General features: G+C 40.7%; 1 protein-coding gene across 4 annotated transcripts in view; it reads right to left on the reverse strand.

Annotated features, from left to right (window-relative positions):
- osbpl6 (oxysterol binding protein-like 6) overlaps positions 1-14,648 on the reverse strand; it is a 34,234-nt gene that overhangs the window by 13,964 nt on the left and 5,622 nt on the right. For 3 of the 4 annotated variants that reach the window (XM_020090232.2, XM_069532468.1, XM_069532469.1), the window contains 8 exons: positions 11,947-12,200; positions 4,913-5,035; positions 4,510-4,563; positions 3,969-4,082; positions 3,708-3,878; positions 1,154-1,298; positions 870-973; positions 335-427 (listed from right to left, as the gene is read on the reverse strand). In XM_020090232.2, coding sequence (XP_019945791.1) covers positions 335-427; positions 870-973; positions 1,154-1,298; positions 3,708-3,878; positions 3,969-4,082; positions 4,510-4,563; positions 4,913-5,035; positions 11,947-12,096 — 954 coding nt within the window. In that variant the 5' untranslated portion in view covers positions 12,097-12,200. The remainder of the gene's footprint in view (positions 1-334; positions 428-869; positions 974-1,153; positions 1,299-3,707; positions 3,879-3,968; positions 4,083-4,509; positions 4,564-4,912; positions 5,036-11,946; positions 12,201-14,648) is intronic. The other variant, XM_020090233.2, reaches the window with a different exon arrangement.

Raw genomic sequence — 14,648 nt, forward strand, 5'->3', positions numbered from 1 at the left:
GTATAGATAATTCTGCATCCTCCATGTTTAAAGATGGGACACAGACCAAACAAAAAGTCAAAGTACTACAAATCAAATGAGTTTCTGTCATTGTAGGTAGTTCTTATCAAACCCATGTATGTTCAAATGTTCTTGCTGCGAAGAATCTGGCTCCAAATGACATGAAAATCTTAAGATAGCAGTGTTCATTTGTGGGATATTTTGGCTTCATTTCTGTAGGTGTTTGGGTGGGGGGGGGGGTGAAGACCCGTTGTCCATCTTTATATAGTTTTATTATTATATGGTCTATGGTCTGTACATAATATAGATGGAGCAGAAATCTGAAGAGAGGTACCTGAAGCTGGAATTTTGCGTCTTTGCCAACACTTTTTGTTCTCCATCTTCTGTTCAAGCGCTTTTCTTTCTTTGACAATTCTACACAATTGGTCTTTGTGGCACACATGGAGCAAAATATGCAAATTGCGGTTAATGGGACAAACACATCACAAAGAAAGCAAAATTTACACACCGATTGCAGTGAAATGACAAAAAAGACACTGCCACAAATGAGCAGCAAACAAAAATTATGTTTAGCAAATGCAATATGTGGTGTTAAAAGATGCATCTCAGCCAAAAACTATAATCAAACATAAAATAGATTGTGATCAATTAGAGAAGCAGGTAGCAGGTAGCTGTGAGCACCACTGAATCCAGTGTTTCAAAGGAAGTAGCTTTTCTTAGACTGACATATCTATATCTTTAACTGAGTATAAAGTATAAATGGGCTTCTGAGCAACACACGCATACAGTCCACAATACAATATTAAAAGAAACTGCTAAATGACATTGCTTCACCTGCTCTTCATGTGTGTGTGTGAGTGTGTGTTTACCTGCATATCTGTGAAGTTGGGTGCTGACTGAGTCCTTTGCAGAATCTCCAGGCTCTGCAGTAACCGGCTCAGCTCTGTCAGGTTCGAGTGGCATCGAGCGAGCTCTGAAAATGAAATTCACACCCACACAGACAGATTCAGTGTTGCGTGTCATGAAATGGTCATCAATACTCCTCTGAGGGGTTTTTCGAAGGACTTATCATAAAGGCCTCAGGCTTGATCTAATCAACTCCTTTTGTAAAATCAGATTTGTTGGCAGCATAAAAACAGGATCTTGCTCTTACCCTCTGCACACTTGTCCATCTCCTCTGATTCCTGCAGCCAAGCAACCACCTTGCTCTGGCCGTTACTGTAGGAGGCAGGCAGGCTGCTGTTGCTGTTGTTGTTGGGGGCCCCTGGCTGCCAGGGCAAGCTGCTCGGTTTGGCCTGCTGTGGTGATACAGGAGCAGTCACAGAATCAACACGTGACCAGAGGATAAATGTGTGGAATTAATGTAAATGGCGAATGGTCTGTATTTACAGTACAGTTTTACAATTCACACAAACAACGCCTCAATGTGCAGCACATTCTCTGTCACACATTAGTCACACACTGCCAGCACAGCCATCAGGGACAATTTGGGGTCCAGTATCTTTCTAAAAGACACTTTAGGGAAAATGGGATCAAACCATTGACCTCCTGGTAACCAGACAACCTGCTCCACCCACTGTGCCACAGAAGACAAATCAGTCACCGAACAAGATTCCTCTGATGCAACAAAATCAGAATTCAGGTGAGTTTTTCAGCAGTGATTTTGACAGGGAATAATAGAGGAGGTGATGTTCATTGGGTAAATCTGTCAGTCAAAGCACAGTCAGAACAGATACAGTCCCAAAAACAAGGTTGATTTGCAACATGTAAAATTATAAAATGAAGAGAAAAGTTGAGCCAGAACAAATATCAGTCATCTGATTTTATTTGCTGATATTGGCCTATCACAGACACATTGGTATCAGTGTGTATGTTAACAGATATAAAAACTTCACTTTACAGAACATAATGCAATGACAGATGCTTGAGGTAATTTAAAAGTGCTGTCATCACGTAGTTTGTCCAGTAGAGCACCCTCCGACTTCATTGTTTATAATTATCTGAGTCAGCAATGTCTGCAGCACATCTGTCTGAGTGCACATCACAGCTGAGCCACAGCTGGTAAGTAAACTAGTTTGTTAAAAGAAACCTTTACCACACTGTTTCCTCTTTTCAATATATCTATAACACACACAGACACACAGAGACACACACACAAACGCACAGGCTCATATTTGAGAATCCAAAAGAAGCACATTTTTTGTGTTTTTGTTTGATAAATGACTTAATTAGACTAATTTTAGCACAAATCTGAAAAAAAGTTACCAGCATATATTCTTTGCCCTTGAACAGGTCAGTTAACCAGTTAAAGGTACAGTGTGTAGAATTTAGTGACATCTAGTGGTGAAATTGCATGTGGCAGCTGAACACCCCTCACCTTACCCTCTCCTTGCAAACATGTCAGAGAACCTAAAAACTCAAAAGGTGTTTAGTTTTCCTGTCTGAACTACTGTAAAAAACATGGCGGCCTCCGTAGAGAGGGTCCCCTCAATGTAAATATAAAGTGTTTAAATACAAAGGGCCTCTTCTATGGTATATAAAACAACAATTAATACAATTTTGATGAAACACACTAGTGAAACCATCACTAGGGTTATTTTATATTAAATTTATGCCAGTAGATTATTTTCTGCTAAATCTTACACACTGAACCTTTAAAGCTTTCCTTGGTTTGTGCAGCAGATGAATATCTTCCTTCTATATCTCTGACGGAACAGTCAATTGCGATTCTGTGACTCATTTAATCTTTTTTTCCTGAGAGAGCTCATCAGGCTGCAGCTTCTCTGACTCCACATCCATGTGATCACCTCTAATGGCCTGTTTGGAGCATGGAGCGTCAATCCCAGGAGAACCCGCTTTAGCAAATCAGCCACGTTGTCAAGGACTAGAGATTCACACTGAACTGGAAACAGTCTAGACCAACAATCGTTTGTGTTTTTCTAATGATCTGAATACAATTACCTGTCCAGTCCGCTTTACTGCATCAGGCAGATTTCTGTCTACACGTTCACAGTCATTAGTCTGATAATTAGCCACAGTCGACAGATCTGAGGCATGAAACAAAAACAAGTGCTAAAATCACAAGTACAACAGTTTCTTCCACACCTGTAAGAAACCATCACACAGACAGACACAATCTTGTCTGACCATAGAGTGAATTTTACCTCCTTTCTTCTGGAGGATATTTTGGTACATATATATTACTTTTCAAAAAAATATAATAAAAACCGAACTAGGCGATCCCTCATTCCCCATGACATACCCCTCTTGAATAAGTAATTGCACTCTGCTCGGAGCACAGCCACAGACTAATTTTATGCCTGAATACAGGAGAGGTATGACTTGTCTGTTAAAGGTAGAGAATGTGATTCTAGTCCAATGCACTTTTTGTCGGATTCAGTTAATAACTCCTCATGGTCCACTAGCTGTCTAGACCAAAGAATCTACACAGCTCTGGCTTTGTAAATGGAAAAATGACAGTAGCTGGGACTGAGCCACCCAATACTATTACAACCAATCAGCACCAAGAAGCGGTCATGCTCATACCCGGGACTTAAGAGAGAAGCTGTGTTGATTAATTAAGCTTTTTGATGGTCCAATGGTGTAACAGCCCTATTTGTCCCAGTCAGGATGTGGAGCTTGTTCTGCTTCTGCTTCACAGGTGGATAAGGGCACTTAAGATAGTATCAGGGGCTTTAAGGACTTACCTTTGCTTCATGGACCACGCTCGCAGCAGGTTGGGGAGACTCAATGGCAACTGGGGGAGGAAATGCTCGAATGGTGGCATCACGGGGAGATCGCACAATCTCATTCTGTCTGTAGAGTCGGTGATGACGCAACCTGGAAACCCAGACGTCAAAGATTTCTTGAGATTTGACCTAAAGAGGAACAAGAGGAGGAGAGGAAAGTTTAACTCTTTCATCCGCTGACCCTGAAGTGTCAGTGTTGACTCCTCTCATCAGTGTTACCTTCAGGTGATAGATATGCTCCTCGGTGTCCAGGTCAATGCGACGGGCTCGTTTTTTGATTGACATGACGGAGAGGCCGACGTCAATGCTGCCATGTAGTTTGCCTTTCTGGATCTGAGACAAGTGCAAGACAAATTGTTTTCAGTTTAACTTTCCAACACAACTCAACCACCAAAACAGCAGGCTGAGGAGGCCTTAACCCATTTGATGTGAGTGACTGCGTATGTAGCATGTGTTTAATGACAGGTAACAGGTTAAGTCGTGGGACATATGTGAATGTGTGCGTGCGGGTCGTGTACATATTTGTGTTTGGGAGGAAAACACACAAATACAATTACAAGAGAGTGTGTCTGAATTTACTTGTTCTTCTTCAAGGTTGTGTTTTATTCTCATTTTATCATTTAAGTGACATTGTGTCCTGAAACAACCTGAATATCATGGTCCATGATGCAGATGTTTCTGCTGAGTCATTGCTAGGCCGAGCTGATGTCAGGCCAGCCTGCCCTGCGTGTGCCTGCGGGTTATAGTCAGGATTACTTACATCAATGGGGGATTTTGAGTACTTCAGGATACCATTGTCCAGAACAAAAAACCGCTGCAGAGAAAATGAGCACCGGAAAAAAAAGTTAGTTAAATATGAGGAAGGACGGACGTTCAATATAGGACACACTGGACCTGTTTAGATTGTAGGTTGAATACAAATTGGTCCACTGTGTCTGTAGGACATTCATGTTGTGGGTTCAAATATGTACACAACAAGAACAGGTTTCCACCAGTATTCAAATATTTTGAGAAAACAACAGTGAAGCCGATGCTGACGGTGGCGACTTCAAACTAAATTTCCACTCAGCTTGCAGAAGAGAGGCCCATCGAGGGTGAGGGGAGGAGGAAGTTTCTTAAACGAACGTCTGTTTTTTTCCAGCAGCTTTGCCTGTGTATCTTACCTTGTGCCAGCCTTTCAGGGGCCATTTCCGCTTCTTCAACATAAAACCCTCGTGTTTATCTGGCCTCTGGACGTTGCTCTGACCGATTTTCAACCCTTCGATGATTTCCCAGCTGTCAGCCTCCTAGAGACGGAAAGACATACAACGCTGTGTCAGAACTAGTCCACTTACTACTCCAAAAGGATAAGAATAAAGGGAATACGCCTGCAGTATTCAAAAAAACTCTGCTGTCACGCCGAAAGTCTGACAGACAGAGGAAAACAACAGGGATACACTTGTTTATTCTCTTCCTCTGTACCACACATTTTAAGAAATACTGCCCCATTCACATTCCTCCTGCTCTCTGAGCGTTTTCACTCCATTAGTTTCTCCTGTCTTTGCCTTTTCCTGCTTCTCGCGGGCCTGTGAATCAAAGTGACACCTCTGGAGCAGAGGGATGGCGAGGTCCGGTAAGCTGACCCTATCTGACCGTGCCCCCCCTCTACAATCACCAAGTAATGGGTGATGGAAGAAACTCCTGTTGTTCTACCCTGACATTATCCAGTCCCTTTTTTGTAACACATTTATTCTGGCATGATCACTTTTTCATGCAACTGTCCCATCTAATGCTATGATACCATGGCTGACCTGAGATATTATTTACCAAAGACTCTCAATAATGTGAAATATGACTTCACCTTTAATTTAAAAAATATTTTTCTACTATGTAAATTACTTCCATTAGATAATTTTATTTATAAACAGAGGAAAAAAACAACACTGGTTATTCACTTTAACAGATTTTTGAATACTGCACTGTAATTCAGAACAGTTTCCCCAGAATCCCTGTAATGGCCATAAAAACGTATTGTCCTTAACCCGCTTCTTGATATGAGTTAAAGGTTCCTAGACAAACACAGTCTTAGTTATTTAGTTAGTATGCGTTATGAACACATCTGAGCCAGACAATCTCCTGCTGCATTGTTCATATGAGAAAGGTTCCAGATAATGTATGGAACCTTATGTCCTGACATTATCCAGAATTAATGTCTGAAAACAGCTATGGTAATCTGTCCTGCGATACGCTGGCAACCTGTTTAGGCTGTACCCTGAGTTTTGTATCTATCCATCTGTGGAGACTGAGTAGATAAGACATTTGCATGTAATGTTGTAGATTTGTCATTTTATACTTGAATCATTAGAGAGCCTTTAAGGCAAAATCTACAATCAACATGCGCAAGCTGCTCTGACAAAACAAGCAACAGCCTGTCTATTCACTGCTCTGTGTGACGCTGCAGTCTCAAAGACAGCATGACGACACCTGACCTTGGTTTGCAGGACATTTAACAAAAGGAGACAACAGTTTGTTTAATCTAATGACCACGCAACTGGATCGGTCTGGTAATAAGGTCGAGTTTCTCCGCCGCCGACGGCAGCCCCTCCTCTCAGGGGCCCTGAGCAACTATAGGGAAGAGGATGAGATCAACTTCATTAGCAAAGAATACCTCACCGTTCAGAGCAATCATATCGTAAAAAGCCAGCGGTCTGCTCATTATCCTCAGAGCGATTAGGACTTTGCCATTTAAAAAACTCAAATGTAAAAAGTTGCCTGTGAAATGATCAATACTTCAACACTTCTTCCTTTTTATAACAACCTTTAAGATGATGAGCAGCCTCTCAAACAGACTTCCTGTGTCTTATCTGAAGCATTACAGACCTTTAACTGGGGCTAAATTGATAAATCAATTCTGCACTAAATAAAGAACGGCTCCTGCAGCAAATATACCAATTCAATACACTTTCCTCTGTATCATTTTAAGCTCCGAACTAATCAACAATACAAATCCACAGATTGCTCATGTGGAACAGTCCATACAAGCTCTGGTTCCATTTATATAGCAAAAATCATAGTATATGGAATATACTACAGTATATAACATTATATAACATATGTGGGTTTATATGGACGTTATTGCAACAGTCAGAGAATTTACTTTTGTTATTTGACTCTGGAAATAGAATGGATTTGAGCCAAAGTAATTTCCTGCACTCAGCTCACATTCATTGATCTGGATGCAGAATCATTTAAAGCTGAATGAGCCGGTCCTTCTCATTGAGCTTCCTTCCTTAATGAAGGATCTTGTGGCACACTCAGTAATAAACAATCCACTCTTGTGTTGAGCCTGTTTGTTTGATATGGAGATAAGATTAACTTGATGTACTGAAGGCTTTTTTCCCTGGAAGAATCTCAGTCAGTTGTCAGTAGTAATGAGATGTCAGTGCATTAAACTAGAATTACCTTTGGCTGTATGCCTCTGCCAACCAGTGCAGTTTCTACATTTTTTTACCCCAAAACTCTTATAAGGGCACCATGACCTTTGACCTCTGAAAGCTAATCGGTTCATCTTTGATTCCAAGTGACAACTGGTCAAAATTTGAAGACATTTCTTGACTTTATCATGTACACGGGGCCAAAAACATGTGTGGCCAAATTACAAAGGATTCTCTCAAGGCGTTCTTAATATAACAGGTTCATGAGGCATAAAAAAATGTGATGCACAGTGACCTTGACCTTTAACCTACGAATTCTATTCGGTCTATTTGAAATTCCCAATGGGTTTTTATCCTATATATCATGCACAGGAACATTAGGTCACAGTGACCCTTTGACTCCCAAATTCTAATTAAGTACAAAATTTCAAGATAATCCCTTAAGGTGTTCTGTATCGTGTTTCTGTTCACAAAAATTGGACAGTTGGATGGACAGATGACCTGGAAACATAATGTCTTTGGCCACTGGCTGTCACCAGTGAGGAGGCATAATGAAAAGACACTGAACAGTGAAAGGATTCGTTTCATCCTGATCATCAACTAAATCACACAGTCTACCTGTACCTGTGTCCAGTTCATAGGCCAGGTCTTCAGCGACACTCAGCAGTGTAGCACAAGAGACCTTTTAATGCTGCAATGAATCAAACTGTTACAGTTAAGGTCTACCTGAGTAAGAGGAAGGACAAACACTCCACAGAGACACTTTAGGCTAAATCAGCTCTATAAATATCAGTACAACAGACGACTACTGACGACCAGTGTGTCAGGCACATCCTTCATCTCCCATAGACACTGATGTAGAAGTATAGTACCAGGACTGACTCTGAACAACTCAACAACATTCTCAATGCTTTTTGTACTTAGACCCCAGAGAGATATAATGATGTATAGTGAAAGAAACAAAGTCTCTTGTGTTTTCATTGGAATTACACTTTCATTAAACACACAAAATAAAAAAGGCCTGAAAATGTTAAATTGAACAACATTCATTCACAGTTCACAGAGGACGGCTACAAAGCCAAGCACAGTTGTATTTGCAGTCGTTTTATTTTCTCCCCTAATCATGAGCTAGCAAGTTAATTACCTTGTTAATTATCTCGGGGATAATAACAAGCTCATTTTCACTTGTCTCAGAAAAACAACACCTTGGTTGTTAGAGATTGTTGGATAAATATCTGGTTCTCACCAGAAAGCAAAAGGTTTATTCCATTATTGCAAGAAAAGTTGCATTTTAAAAAAAATTCATGATTAGTCAATTCATTCATTCTTTAAAGGAAAATTAAAGTGAAGATTAATCTGCAACTACTCTGATATTAAACTTTCATTATTCCAAATGAGTAATTTAATAATCAAGGAAATATCCGGCAGACTAAGTGAGAATAATTAACAATATCATAAGCTGCAGCTTTTCCTATGAGACGTAGTGATCTCAAGATAACGTAACAATCGACTTACTTGATCTCGGTATTAGGGACAAATGTCTGCTACGTCTTCTAAAAGATGAAAATCATCAGTCTTAAGTGAAGTTCAACTAAGCAGCTCCAGTTTCAGTCATAAAAACCATGACACAAAAAATAAAGCATGCAAACATTGAAAAGCCCATGATAACTTTTCAAAGTTCTCTCTCTCATGTTTCTCAGGGAGAGACTCACATGCGCTGACATGGATTTACCAGTCCGGCTGCAAAAATGACATCTACAGTAACACACATGTTGTGTGAGACTCTGAAAACAGCCACTATCTCATCTTCTAGCAACTAATAATCATATCAACATTTTCTTTACTCGCATTTATCAAGGAGACTTTTCATAAATATTTACCACTGATATATCTCATGTACTATATCTTAAGCAAAATATCCCATCTAACCATTAAATAACAAGTGGATATTTGTGGCAACATCTTGTATCATCATGCATTGACTTGAACTGTGTGTGTGTGTGTGTGTGTGTGTGTGTGTGTGTGTGTGTGTGTGTGTGTGTGTGTGTGTGTGTGTGTGTTCTGACTGCAGGTTGTGCCTCTAATTGCACTCATGAGGGTCTCCAGAGTGAATAGCAGTTGTCTGCAGAGGAGAAAGTGACACGTATTGATTTGAAAATGGGGGCTGGATCTCATTAAGGCTTTCCCCCCCGACAAAATTCCACACTCTCATTTTTCCTAAAAAACTGAGGCTCAGCCAAAACCAGCTCAGGTCTTTCTCAGCGTCTGCTGTGCTTCCTCAGGTTATCCCTCAGGACCAATGCACTGTGCTGTGTATTCTTTACACTGGAAACTCACTAAGCAGACAGTGATGCAACATAATGCTGCCATGATACACAACTAAGGTTTATGCATAACTTTGCATAATGTCAAATGAGTTCAAAGAAACGTATCTCTGCTGGAGGCCAACCTCGCAATCCAAGCCTAATGCGGGTATTTTGCAAAATGAGCTTTTCCTCTGTGTTTGCCACATAATGCTGTTCAAAGTGACTGAAATGCAGTTATTATCAGCACTTTGAGCCATGTGCCAGAGGGGTCTTTGATAAGGTGATGAAACAGAGGTCAAATAACGATAACCAAATATGAGTAAAAAAAATGTTAAAAGTTATTACCACCAAAGTAGAATAAGGTCACTGAGCATGCTTACAGTGTCCTAATTTGACGGCTCGTTGATGTACACTTTATTGCCACCTACTGGTCCGGCGTGCTTAGTTGCGAGGAAAAATATCCTTTTCATTCATGCTTATAGTTTGATTTGAAAATATCAGTTTTTTTAATGATCATTTAAGTTAATCCTGGACCTTGGATATAACAGATGAAAAAACATACTCAACAGGGACTTTTAGTAGCTTTTCAGGACTTTCAATGGTGTCACATGATCTTCATCAACAGATGGAGTCATCGGGACGATTGTGATGTGAATAAAAGCTACAAAACAGCTACTAAAAGGACCTGGTGAGTCTGTTCCTCCAGCTGCTATTTTCAAAGTTGAGAATATCTGCAGCTTCTACAACAAAATGGGTGAGAATTATGAAGTGCAAGGTACAATGTAAATTTGATGTCAACTACGTCCTGTACAGGAAAAACAGCTACTAAAAGGAAGATTTGGTGAGAATATAATAACATCCAGTTTTGAGTGATCTCATTACATCTGAGGAATAATACTACGTCCTGCCACATATACTCAATTTTACTCTGAATTATGTCACATTATATTGACTACAGACACATCCACTTATTAGTCAGAGTCTCCCTGACTGGTGCTGGTGATAAACTGAACATTTTTATAATGGTCAAGAGTGAAATCTCTGAATAGCTGAATGGAACAAAAGATGATTTTTAAGTCTGTGTTTTTGAATGATACACCCGCCTCTGTTATATTACACAACTTGTCTGGATCATCCACAGACACAACCACTTCAAACCATAACAAAAAACAGCTGCAACAATCAAGAACTAATTCCCAATTACCTTCTGGTCTTCCTGCTGATTCCCTCTATTCGCCATTGACTATGTGGAGGTATTGACCGAGCAGGTGCATAAAACTAAGGGAATCTACCGGTCAAAGACTTAATTGGTTGCTATCTCTGCAGCTACATCTTTGGCAAGTACCTGACATCATTAACCGAAGGAAAAGAGATGAATATAAGAAAAAATGTGCTAATAGGTAACATTGCTTTGAGATTAACTTGGCTGTAAGATTATGAAGCGTCAGAAAATGAAAAGCCTGAACCCTTTTACCCCTGAGGGCCTTGTTATCAAAAGGAAGTACGCGACATTAAGGATGGGAACAATGAACAGAAGCGTCTGTCTGTGCGGTTAACTGTCGTCTTGATCAAGCAGCAGGCTTTGACTATGCTTTTCAAACTGTCCTCCTTTCTTAAGACCAGCTCCCTTTTCTCCTCGGAGAGCCGTCTCCCGTGGACACAAGCTGGGCTCCCACACAGCATACCAGAGCATGCCACATGTTCAGTGGAGCACCAAGCCTCCGCCTGTCCCTCATGAAATATTCATGACCCGGTGCCGACGGAAAAGCTGTGATGTCAGAGACTGCAGTTTTGGTGTCCAGTTTCTGTGCAGCCACGGTGACACAGCAGCAGCTTGGTGAGGTAAGGAGGACGGGGGGCTTCAGGTGGCTTTCTGCTGGGGTTAACTATAAACACTTGTCCCGTGAACTGTGAAATAGGAGCTCATCTCATTGTTTACCATGTCTCTGCAAGGGTTTTACTTACTAACCAGGGATTTAGGAGTGCTCTCTCTTAGTCACCCAATCAGTCCGATAACGTCTTTCAGAGAAGAAGGTTCGTTTTTTGTTTTCTTTCAATGGACATTTTCACAGAAAGTTATAATCAGAGGAGATTGTTATGTATGACTGACTTGACCACATTTGAGGGATTCTACTAAACACAGTCAAAGCAAATGCTCCTGGTTCAGTTTGAGGGGAATGAATGATCAACAGTTATGCTACTTCCGGGCTGTTGGACATGGTGCGGCTTCTGTAGACAAAATCTGAACCTTTCCATCCATCTGTCAGTATTTGTCTTTGCTTTCCATTAACAGTAAAATTAAGAACTTTGATTTTGAACTTTGGTCTCCACATCGCAATGGCCATAACTGTCTCACACACTAAGACTGTTGAATGAATATCATGATTACCCTGTCTGCCTTCTATCTGCCTGCAACAAAATAATGTATATATTACCTCTGCTACTCCATTCAAAGTGCCGCTCTCCCCTGAAAATTACCTGCCGGCTGTCGCGCTGGGAAGAAGAAGAGGAGGAGGCGCTCTTGTGAACTGGCGTGGAAGTCATCTTGTTGACTGGCATGGCGCTCCTCTCCTCAGAGCTCATGGTGCGGCCGTGGAGGCCTCGCTGGTAGTGTTGGTGGTAAGACATGGTGGGCACCGACCAGTTTGACTCTGTGGACCTCCCTCAGCACTGGGCCCAGCAGATCAGGGGCATCGTCTGATACGTCCTCACTCTCACTGCTCGCTGTTCATCTGAAAAACAAAAGATATTACTAAAGAATTAACGAATTTATGATTTCAAACCCAGAGTGAACCTAATATTAAGGCTAATAACTAATAATCTTGATTATCGATGAAAATGTCATAGAAATATTGCAACAATTCCACAATCCCAACTTTGATGAGCCAACAGTGACGTCTTCTAATGTTTTCTTCTGTCCAACAGTTCAAAACCCAGAGATATTAAATTTACTAAGATCTGAGCAAGAAATAATCCTGATTGTTGTCAATTAATACCTCAATTAATCAACCAATTGTTTCAGCCCTGACAGCTCTAATCTCTGTGCAGCTGTGGCTCCTGAGGTAGAGCAGGTCGTCCACTAAACAGAGAGTCAGTGGTTCAATCCCTGGCTCCACCTCTGTGTCTTTGAACACTGACAGCTGTATGTGAATGACGTGTGATAGAACAGCATGACATTTAAAGCGCTGTGTGAATGTGACTTAGTGTATAACAATTTGAGTAAATGGTAATGGACTGCATTTATTCAGCGATTATCAACTACTCAAAGCACTTTTCACTGCAACTCCCTTTCATCCGTTTACACACACACACAGCTTTACACAGCACAATTCGGGGCTCAGTATCTTGGGCAAAGACGCTTCAGAATGTAGACTGGAGCCACCAAGGATCGAAGCACCAACCCTGGTAAGCGGTCGACTTGTTCCACCCATGTGATTGCTCGTTAAGAGAAGAGAAGCATAAAAACGCAGTCTATAACCTCTAATGACATGAGCCTCTAACTGTGTCCACCCATTTACTTCAGTTTAACGGAAAACAGTAGATCTTTGTACAATTAGAGAAATGTGGTCATTTCATGACTGTCACTGCCTTCACTGTGGAAGATGGAGATCGTCCCAAAGAACTGCTTATGTGACATAAATCCTCAAACATCTAATTACCACTTAGATAATGATGATAAATAGTGAGGATAGCAGAAAAATATATCAAAACTTATATAAAAAGTTGAGGATGACAACAATATTCTCTGGTTTAAACTGTTAAAGCTCAGTCATAATTTAAATACATGCAGTAGATTTAAAATGTCTGGTAAAGCCAATGTTGAGGCAGTAACTGGGAGAGCTTGTTGTCATCATTAGTGACGGCACTGTGTTGCTCCACACCGACACCCATAACACTTTCTGCAGAGGAACTGTGTGAGCTCTCAGGATCTCCCATTACTGATAGAACATACATCAATGCCAAGAGCGTAGGAAAACAAACAGATAAACAAACCCTGTTCAGTTCAGAGACGCTTGGTGATATGATGAGAGTAGTCGACATGTACGAGCACGAATAACACAATCTTTCTATTTCTAATTGAATACCTCCAAAATACAGAAATCAGTTCCCCAAATATGTCAGATTTTTTTTCATCAAGATGCATGAAATACTCCCTGGAAAATGTAAAAACAAATGCTCAATCTGGCAATATTGAAGAAAGTGGGAAAGAAATCCTGGATCCACAAAATTTGATGGGTTCTTTCTAGACCCATGTCCCATTCTTCTACCAGGTTTAATAAAAATCTGTTCTGCAGTATTTGCATAATCCTGCTGATAAACAAACAAACTAGGAAGTCACACAGTAGAAAGCAAACCTCCACCAAAGACTAAAGGTCTCCTTTAATCCAATCAAATTGCACCAAATTTCACACTCTCATAAATCCTCTAAACATGACAGATTTTTTTCCAGATCCACCAACAAACAAAGGGACAGGGGTGAAACCGGTGGAGGTAATTAATCCTTAGTTGTAGTCCCAGTTATAGTATAGCAAATCAGACATCAAGTCTCACATCAGGACACAATATTATACTGGAACATAAAACTGTACAGCAGGGCAGAGTTTTAACATCTCACCACAGACTGCTTGTGTTCACATGCATTGTATACGACTCTGGAGCCTCCTGTGGCTTTAACTACATAACATTTCTGATATAGGCTCTCCCACAGGTCTGGGAAACTCCACTGAGCAGCTCTGCACATTCCAGCAGTATGCAAGCTCACATGCGATGCTGCAGTATACTCACACACACTATATCATCTATATTTCAGATCCTTTGACAACATCACCATCCCCGCCCCTTCTTAAGCCTATGAGGATCTAAGCTACTGTGGGACTATGTGCTAAGTCCGTTCAGATAGTGTGTGCCACTTAGCCTATTTAATAGATCCCCTCTCCTTGACCTAATAAGGAAGCAAGAGCGAGGAGTACTTTCAGAGTAAACCTCCTGATTTAACAACACTTTTAACCTTTGACTACAGGAGTTTTCCAGTAGTGTGTGAGCTAAAATTCACTGTGACATTTTTACTGTACATTTAAGACATAAAAAAGACATGAAGCTGCTGTTAGTAAAAGTGGGGTGACCGCAAAAATGGCTATTAAAAATGATAACTTTTCACTTTTGAATAACTTATTACTTCC

The sequence above is a fragment of the Paralichthys olivaceus genome, chromosome 10, assembly GCF_024713975.1.
Source record: "Paralichthys olivaceus isolate ysfri-2021 chromosome 10, ASM2471397v2, whole genome shotgun sequence".
Lineage (NCBI taxonomy): Eukaryota > Metazoa > Chordata > Actinopteri > Pleuronectiformes > Paralichthyidae > Paralichthys > Paralichthys olivaceus.